Raw genomic sequence first — 10,423 nt, 5'->3', positions numbered from 1 at the left:
AACTAGGTGATCTTCAAAAGCAAACGCAGTACAATCTCGAAGTAACCAATTTCCGGATACCTGTGCAGCTTTGGAGGAATTATGTGACCTCTCAAAAGAGTCACTCGAAACAGTACACGGTGCCAAATGCTTGCTACACAGCACTTAAGAAGTTTAACTTTCTTGTGTTCTTATTCTGCTGGGCTGATATCCTTTCGAGCTATTAACGACGTTAACCTATGGCTACAAGAAAACTCTGTTACAGTAGTTAGTCACTTACAGGGACTGCAAAGCTTTCTGTCTGCCGATCGGGAAACAATTGTGACGAATGCTTTTGAGAAAAGCAAACAGATCTGCGATGATATGAACATTGCAAATAGAGAACAGCATTCCAAAAAGAAAACAAAGTTTTTCGATGAAGTTGCAGAAGATACAAGTGTAGCCATAAATGAAGAACATAAAATTAGGAAGAGCTTATTTTGTGCATTGGATTCAATTTTGTCACAAATAGGCGATCGATTCAAGTTAATGAAAGGAGTTTTGTAGGATTTTTCCATAATTATTCCAAGCAATATGGCAGTTATGTCAGAAGAAACGTTGCAAAAGGGACTCTTTGATCTGGATTTATTATACCCCGAGGATATCAATGGAAGTGAGTTACTTCATGAACTGTCGTTCTTTAAACATCATGCACAAGCATTCTTTAAAGACTTTCACTTGGAATGCTTGTCAGAATTATCACCACTTACTGCTCACTCATTCATTCATAAAATGTGATTTATTGAGTTGTACCCAAATTTTGTCACTGCATTGAAACTATTTTCATCTATTGCATCTTGTGAAAGGAGTTTTAGTAAGCTAAAGCTTATAAAGAATTACTTGCGTTCTTTCTTGAGTCAAGAAAAGCTGACTAACCTGGCTTTTTTGTCTGTTGAGAAGTACAGAGTTCAATCACTTGTGTTCGATGATGTTAATGACTTTGCTGCTCGAAAGGCAAGAAGAGTGAAACTGTAGCTAGTATGTTTGCACAGGAGAATTGTCAAATAATCATGCACTGATTGTAGTTCTTAATAAGTTCTTGTTTTTATTGTTGTTGATTTCAGCTCATCAGTATAATATTTTGCAGTGTAAATAGGTTTTACTTTATAAACATTACATTAATACTGAATGATTTTAACTAGTTTGTACTTTGCAGGGTATTTGAAAGGTTTTCATGTATTTTAAAAACATTACATTAATGATCTTTCTTAGAGATTCTTCTGCTACCTAAGAAATATATATGCTATTGATATGGTAAGATATATGGTAGTTGTAATTGCTACAATTACATACAATTGCTACAATAACATACAATTGCTACAATTATTAGCAAAAAGGAAACGTCAATTTGAATGAACGAAATTTCTACACACACACACACACACACACACACACGTATATATTTTTTATTTTCATGCTGGCCACTCTTGGACCATGATAAAAGTGGGAAGATGGAGCTGGGGGACAAAGAGTAAGAAATTGTTACTGATTCTATGGAATGTTCACAACGTTGATAAAAACAAAATAATTTACACTGTACTGCAATTTGAACTTAGAATCTTCAAAATTTTGTACACACAAATTTAAAAAATGGCAAAATTACAGCAAAACATAACAGTCGCCAGGCTGAAATCACCATGGCGACCTGGCAACTGGTAAAAAAAAAAAAAGGTAAAGTGTTCCCCTGTGCATAGCACCACGCCATGAAGGCGTATAGGGGGTGTGGGGGTAACCTGGCAACTGGAATTTTTCAAACCCTGCATATATGTAATATACCAGGTGTTTCATAAATACTTATAAATACTTGAGGGGTTACAAATATTTATTGCAAGAAAAGTATTGAACTTTCGTTAATGAAACCAGTCCAGAGTGAATGACGAACTCAAACAGTTTTTTTAACACCTACAAATGTTCAATGTATACACCACGCATGACATGACATGCATCAGCACGATAGTCTACTTCTTGCCACACTGGTATCAACATGGACCTGTTGATAGTGTCCATCACTGCAATGATAAGCTCCCTTAGGGCAGCGATATCACGTGGTATCGGTGAGATGAAGCATGTCTTTAATGAAACCCTACAAAAAGAAATCACATGATGTAAGGTCCCGTGGATCTTCGGGACCAAAACATTACACAAAACACTGAGTGATGTGGTGATTTGAGTGTTGCCTAGCGGCAGGGATATGAACTCTCAGCTTAACAAAACATACACGCACAAACTGTTTGTGTTCCTATCGTGTTGATGCGTGCCGTGTCACCCGTGGTGCATACATTGAACATTTCCAGGTGCTAAAAAAACTGTGAGTTCCTCGTTTGTTCTGGACTGGTTTCATTAACAAAAGTTCAATAGTTTACTTGCAATAAATTTTTGTAACCCCTCAATTATTTATGAAACATCTGGTATTTAATTTAAGGAATTCCAGGTGAGTAGCCATGCTCATATTTATTTATTTATTCAAATATCTTGCTGAACATTTTGAGATCAAAGATATTGATCTTGGGAATTGAAATAGAAAGTGAAGAGTAGTAGTTTTTACCTTCAAACAAAGTAAAGAAAAAAAGTATATTTTGAAAACATGTATGGAATACACCAAGACAGTTCCTACGCCTATGGAGACATTATTCCTAGTCAGTCCTGAAGAAGGGATGAGGAAGATTGCTTCATTTTTTACTAGTTATTTACTATTACTGAGGTTTTGTATTCTGTGACAATTTTTCTTTTTTCCTTTTTGCATCCTCTCTGATATTGAAATCTACAGTTATTACTGTTGTCAGTTATCACTTGACTTCTAACCTTGTTTTTTTTCCCACATTTTAGGAATTTCCATGAACAGATTTTAACTTAGAAAAAGGAGCTGTACTTTAGAAGCATATTTTAAAACACTAGAATACATAAATTATACATTTATATTCAGAAAAATTATTTTAAGATAGTCAGAACTGTAGACTCAATAACAGGCTAATATAAAAATAATGAAACATTAAATCTATCAGCAGTTCTACCAATAAATCTGTTACGTCAATTTGAGCTGCTTCTCATAAGGAACGGTTTTTAGGTGCTAAAAAGAGGGATTTAGGACTTTTAGGTGCTTAGAAAAAATTAATAGGCATAAATATTAATTAATAATAATTTTATGAAATATCTGGTTTTGGATTAAATTTGTATACAAAAGGTACTATGTTTAGTAAAGTTAATACTATTCTTTGAATTTTCCAATGTAAAAACTTTATCATATTTTGAAGCACTGCATCATATGCTTTTCAATGCTCTCCATGGTGAAGTTCTTCCAGTCATCCATGAGTGGGTGCTGGACAGTCACGGACACTTCTGGATTGTAACAATTCCATTAACTTTCAATATGATTACTACAACCCAGAAGTGTCCCTGGAGAACCTTCTGTCTACGCAGCAGGAAGTTTTTGATACAAGCTTCATAAATTCAATTACTCCCGATTCCCAAGATAGGTTTGGTTCTCCCCAAGGCATAGTAGTAACGTCATTGCCTTGTAGCAAAGAGGTCGTAGGTTCAATATCCATTAGACACACATAGTGATTCAGATCCCACTTTCAACTGTAGGTCAAGTCCCGATTAGCTTGTGCAGAAAGTGTGCTCAAAAAACTCAAACCGCAGGCAGTTTCACAGTGGTCTTCTCTTCTTGATGGACAGCCTCTACACTAGAGCAGTTTGGTTTCCAGCACAAGCCCTCCCCTTTCTCCTAACTGTTGTGTCAATGGGGGGAAATAGGCATTTATAGGAATTTATAGTTCATTTAGGCATTTTTAGGTCATATGGAATATCAGTAGAGGGGTTCTGTATACATGAAATGCAAGGATCTCTAAGTAACATACGTCTAGGATGTAGTAACAAAAAAATAGGAATGGACCTAGAATTCCGTTCCCTACTCATAAGAGTGCAGATTAATCTGTTTCATCCCTATTACAAAGCAAGAAGAAATAACAATTTTTTTGGCCATGAAATAATGAAAGAATAAATTGTAAGTCATAAATCATTTATGATCTTAAATGCTCTCCAATTTACTTAGAATGCAACACATAGTAGACTTGCTTCCCATATTGAATTCTGGATTGTGATGAGTCTTTCTTCGAATCCTCATCTTCCTGGAAATTTGAGAGAAAAATTTATGTTAATTTCACTCTTCAAATAAACACACACAACCACACAACTGAGTTAACTAATTTTGCCAAAATATTGCTGACAAGTACAGCCAGTAAGATGAAATTGAATACAAAATTTTCAATGATTCTATTTCGATCTTAGTTTCAGGGTCAACATTTCTAGACAATACACAAATGGATGAAAGCAGCACAGAAAAATGAACAGAAAAGAAAACTATCATAGACATTAACTTAATATTTTGAACATTGAAGAATTTTTAAAACTGAAATCTCTAATCTAAAATTCCATACATCACCTTAACACGTAAGCTGAAAGTTGAAGAACTTTGCATTGCTAGAAAAATGAATAGCATAAAATTTATGTTGTTATTGTATTTCAAAACAAAAAAAGGGGGAAAAATCTCCAAGAATCCAATATAATAGAAAAGTAACACAGTAACATTGCTCCATACCACCCAGTTGTCTGAAACAGCATTTTTTTAAAAAAAGAATGTATTCGAAAATATCTTCAATTTTAAAACAAACTATTGATGTATATTTATATGAAAGCTGTTGAGGAAAATTTAGTTAATCAAGTCATCAGTAATGTTTCTGTTGACCCCACAAGAGCAACTTTAATTTCCACATATCCAACAAATACTTAATACTTTTAATTCTGATAGGGTTAGTGTAGTGTGTAGATAATCAATCTGTTATCTCACTCAGCTCGTGGGAGCACGTAAAAATATCAATGGTACAATGTCATCATTGCAGTGCCCAACAGTAGTGCACTTGTTGGGACTAAAGATGAAAAGATGCGCTAATCATCGAAGTAAGAAATTTTATGGACAATAGGAATTGCTTGTTTTCTTGTTTGAGTTGTTTGTATTTAGTCCAGTTTATGGACAGTAAGGCTAATCGGGACTGGACCTACAGTTTAAAGTGGGATCTGAACCACTGTGCCATGTTCCTCCACCAGGTATCGAACCCAGGACCCCTTGATTACAAAGCAACGATGCTATCACTGCGCCATCGGGAGGACCTTCAATAGGATTTGCATCTAGCAATTATTGTATCCTAAAACATACTCTTGTATTGAGAGACTTCAAATATGTTCACAGAAACAACATAGAAATTTAGAACAAAATACAAACTCTAGTAATTTTATGTTGTTTTACGGATTAACTGCAACAAAAAAGATGATCAGGTGAAATGAAAATGAGAAAAATACAATGACTATAAGAAGAGAGATATAAACTATAGTCCTCCTCCGTAGCTGAGCGGGTTAAGGCGTTCACTCGTCTTGAGATCGTTCACTGCGGGACGGCGTAGGTTCGAATCCGGCTCTGGTCGGAATTTTTTCGGCCTACACCATCTTGAGGAAATTGGGGAGCTCCGAGTGAGTGAGCGCAATCCGGTCACGAAGACCTACTATAATGGCTGGGGATACGTCGGGCTGACTCCCCGACTATTCCAATACTGGTTGAAGATCTTCACGCTTAGAGGTGACGAAGGAAAGCGTAGGAGGGAGACCGGCAGTCGGTAGGTATGCCTAGGCCCTTCATGGGCTGTTGCCCGACAGATTATTTTTTTTTATATATATATATACTATAGTTTTTTAGAGAAGCAAAAAAAACACTATAAATAATGCAATAAAGATGAAAGGTGATAAGTCTACTGGCTTTGTCTTGCACATTTAAGGAACATATTTCCTATTAACATGTACACTTTTGCATTAAATATCATTGTGAATCAATGTGGCAAATTAATACTCTTAAATAATTGAATATACCTTTCATTTGCTTTTCTTCTTCTTCTTTTTCTGGAAAAGAAAGGAAATAAAGAACATATAAACTTGAAATTTCAACACAATGCACTATTTTAGCAAATACATTGAAAGAGAAAATTTACAACTTATTACATACAGATCTCTGAAAAAATATACTAAATTATGAAAATTATGGTTATAATTATGGCTTTTTGGCAGAATCAAAATACAATACAGAGGGGAAGAGGGAGAATATGTATAATAAATGTAAAGCTGCCCCTGTGCATTGCAACACACAGAAGTCATAAGGGGTAACGTGGAGCTAGAGTCAGTTATTTTCAAAATTTTGGCTCTTTGTGGGGGTGTTGTGATAAGCACCAGGCTCCAGCTGACTACCTCCAGGGTTGTCCGAGGTATTCATTAGAGGCTGGGTGTAGAGCTGACAGTCAGATGCTATGATCTGTAGTTCAAAATGTTAAAACCAAAAATTACAGTGTTGCATTACATGTAAATTTTTTCATTATTTTTCATCCAAGGAATGCGATAATACAGAAAACTGAAAAATTATAAAGTAGCAGAACAAAATATTAACACACAAAAAATCATAATATGTATTAAATGTAAAACACCATTACCAATTTAAATATGCTTGTGACAAAGATTGTCAACAATCACCTCATGTGATCAATAGTAAATTTTAATCCTTGAACAAAATAAAATTACTGCAAAATTGCAAAATTCTTGTCTGGGTAACTAATAATATTAATAGAAATTGTATTTACAATTCCTAATCTTCTTCCATCTGTTCAACATTTTGATGCAAATGACTATTGTCTGTCAGTGTGAAAACAAAGACTATTTAAAATCCACTTTATGTACAGATAGGCTATCGAGAGTGGGACTAGAGTTTATCAAGTACAGTAAAGTACAATACAAGTACTTTCACTAACATTATTAGTTCTCTCATAAATGTGGCTACAAGTGTAATCTGTAAGTTTCAAGATTCAATTACTTTTAGTTTTTCATATCTTGAAATATATGATACTAACAATCTAAAAGGTAATAAGAGATTTGAAATTATTTTACAAAGTCTCTGTTAGTATCTTTAGTGATTGAAAGATTTACATTGGATGGTAATCCTTCAATCTCTAAAGTTGCAAACTGGAACTTTGCAATTGGTTAGATTAGATCTATCCAATGAATATCCAGAATCCAAGGTGAGTGAATCATAGGCCTCTCAGAACAAAATGAAATCAGCAAGAGACATTCTAGAATCCAGGAAGGCCAATCAGAGCATTCTTTCGAAACCCACACATTTTACCATGTGGTTTTCTTAGTAATATGAAAGTTTTATCACTTCTTGAAACACTGGAAACTGTAGTCTAGTGTAACAGATCTCTCGAGAATACATTTTTGTTTTCCAGAGGCTTTCATTTCTAGTGCAGTTCATTTCAAGATCATACAATATAAAATGTTATTCACACAACATTGTATTAGTGTGTCATTCAAACATCTTCATACAAGATTTTAATTGAAAAGTAATTTAAACAATTTTTAAGATACAGAATAACACCTTGTGCTGACTGGATAGTTTCCAAATTTAAAAGTAGTTGAATCCTTCTAATTTACAATGAAAAGAGTAATGTTTGTGAAACATTTGACTAGATTTGAAAGGTGTTCTAGTGCCATTTAGTTACTGAAGATATCATATAATTCAAATTCAATTAGCTCTCCTCAAACTTGCACACCAACTTGAATTGATAAAAGAATGAACTACTTCCTTACCTTTGTCTTGAGTTTTTCATCATCTTCAAGGACATCTTCACCCTCATTGACATCATGTTTATTTTGCTGAAACCATGAAGTAAATATTAAGTGGCTGATATCCCATTTAAGGATAGGAAGGGTGCACAGGTAGTGGTTGATTTAGGCATGTTTGATTTCAAATAGATTATGTTCATGCCATCACTTTCCCAGAAATTTAGGAATTCATTGTGCCTGATTATTCTCAACTTCTATCATCTGATCAAGACTTACACACAAGCTAAAACATTTTGGAATACTGTAGATAATAGCCTTGCTTTTAAGATAATTTCTAATAAGAACCAGTTCACCAGATTTTATTGAAGGTTGTTTAATTTAAATCAACTTTAACCTTCTGATCCTCCTTTTTACTATATATTTACTTCAGTCAAAATATTATACATTTTGCTTTTGAATGTGAATGAGGGCGAAATGTTTCAAGTCATGAGGTTAACTTTTTGTGTATATGTTCATCATAATAATCTGATTTTGAATTATTCAAGACATGAATGCAGTTGAGACTGCTTTATACATAATTCTGTTTTATACATACATTACTGTAAGTCCAGGCAAAATATAATTTAAAAACTTGTTAATTAAACCTTATTTGTACATAATGCATTTTACAAGTATTTTACAAATATTGGTATCGACATCAGTATCTGTGGGTATCTGTGAGTGTATCGGCATCGATATCAGTTCAAAGTGGTATCTGCTCAGCCCTATATTGCATGTATATTATACACCCACCGCAAAATGACTTCGAACCTCATAACAAAAGCACAAAAAATACAGAAAATTCATGTGAAAAGCTATTATTAAGCTATTAGATACAGCAAAAAATGCATACGGAGTCATGTTGCCTGTACTTTTGAGAACCATTTGGAGGCGATTGGGCATGGAATCACTAAGACTTTGGAAGTAATTTAAGTCCTAAAAATGAGATTCAACTTCCCATTGTTAGAAAGGTTCCCATGGAAACGAAGCCTAAATATTGGACATGGAATGAAATTTTTTTACGGAATCTGAAATAAAAGTTTTCCACATGAATTTTCTGTATTATTTGTGCTTTTGTTATGAGGTCCGAAGTCATTTTGTGGTGGGTGTATAATAAATATAATGGATAAAAGGAAGGAGGGCCACAAGGGCTAAATAACAAGTAAAAGAAGAAACACTCACCAAACATCCAGAGCCTTCAACCTCCAAATCAACAACCACCGCTCGACCACCCAAAACCTGGACTTCACTGTTGCCCAACCACCATAATATCCCCTGCAATGGCTGCTTCTGGGCAGGAATCATCCATCCCTTGCACCAATCCACCAACACCTCAGTACGCAAAAGACGGGAGAGGGCCTACATATCAGCTATGAGTGCAACCACATCCTCTGGCCGGAACAAGGCCACCCAGTAATGTTCCTTATCCTCATCCCCTCACCTCACCCCACACACACTCACCACCACTCAGAGTTTTCGACAAGCCTGGCGAAAGAACCATGTTCTTTTTGGCACTGTCAACACTTTCTTTCTGGACCTGGCAACACTGCAGGCCAAATTATTGCTCTGTCCATGTTGCTATGTACGTGAATCTTTTTCCTACTTCTGATGATGCAGCATGCATCCACGAAAATTTGAAGTTTTCCTGTGTCTGGTGATTGTTTCTTCTTTTACTTGTTACTACACACACACACACACACTGGAAATTAAACAAAGGTAATGGCATAATTAAGTCAAAGTAAATAGTGAGGTTTAGTACAATATACATAAAATTCCTCCCTTGTAATCTTGAAGGTAGATTGTTTATTCCTTGCACATGAATTGATATAATCGATACTAAGCAGTAGCAAAAGCTGCAAAATTTTGCAGAAATTTTCTCCTCCAGTTTGACATTCCCAGGAAATGAACTTTCCTCTTGCATTTTGAATCTCAAAATTATGAAATTGCCTTCTATATTTTGGTGCCAGAGATTTTAAACACTTTCCATTGAAGAAAACTAACTATGTTGATACAACGTTGTGAAAACGTTGTGTCAACGTTTAAGGGTCATTTATTTCAATGATGGTTGACAACGTTATGGCAACATATACTGAACATTATGTATGTAAGGGGCTAACGTTGCCACAACGTTTTTGCAATATTACCTTGTTGCCTAGGTATGTACAAGGTACATTTTGGGAATTACTATTATCTTCAGTGACGTGCACTGAGGAGTAGCTAGTCTAGCAGAGATAGATCAATCAATCTCACATCTCGAATTATAATCAAATCACAATATTTATTGTCTTGTTAAAGCCACCACAGCTCATATGCAACACCTTTCTTTCCACGCGCTTCTCGTCCATCGGTGTTCTCTGCGGGAAAAGCTGGCTGGATACCCTAGCTCGCTCTTCTTCTGCCTGACCAGTTTCCAGATAGAAACGGCCGCCCTTAAAAAAAGGAATATTTCTACCTCTACCTCCCTTGCCCCCTCTCCCCGCTGCAGTGGTTGAAAGCCCGTGCTTTCAGGTCCCCCAGTCTATCTCCTATAGGACAGATAGGGGATTGGTTTCTCATAGATTTTTTTGTAAATCCTCTAAAGAACTCAGGGTAAAATTTTCTGCAGTTCTCTGTATTTACACAACATTTTACACATTGTACAATATGTATGTATAATATGGAATGTAGTTTTATTATTTATGAAATAGGAACGTGTTATGTGCAGACAATAATG

General features: G+C 35.2%; 1 protein-coding gene across 10 annotated transcripts in view; it reads right to left on the bottom strand.

Annotated features, from left to right (window-relative positions):
- Window positions 1–4,026: 4,026 nt before the first annotated feature.
- The window catches only part of LOC145988239 (uncharacterized), a 93,663-nt gene continuing 87,266 nt past the window's right edge, over window positions 4,027–10,423 (bottom strand). For all 10 annotated transcript variants that reach the window (XM_083123091.1, XM_083123093.1, XM_083123094.1 and 7 more), the window contains 3 exons: window positions 7,696–7,761; window positions 5,935–5,964; window positions 4,027–4,145 (listed from right to left, as the gene is read on the bottom strand). In XM_083123091.1, coding sequence (XP_082979217.1) covers window positions 5,938–5,964; window positions 7,696–7,761 — 93 coding nt within the window. In that variant the 3' untranslated portion in view covers window positions 4,027–4,145; window positions 5,935–5,937. The remainder of the gene's footprint in view (window positions 4,146–5,934; window positions 5,965–7,695; window positions 7,762–10,423) is intronic.

Source organism: Lepisma saccharinum, chromosome 5 (genome assembly GCF_977018435.1).
Source record: "Lepisma saccharinum chromosome 5, izLepSacc3.1, whole genome shotgun sequence".
Classification (NCBI taxonomy): Eukaryota; Metazoa; Arthropoda; class Insecta; order Zygentoma; family Lepismatidae; genus Lepisma; species Lepisma saccharinum.
This window is presented reverse-complemented; position numbering and strand designations above follow the sequence as displayed.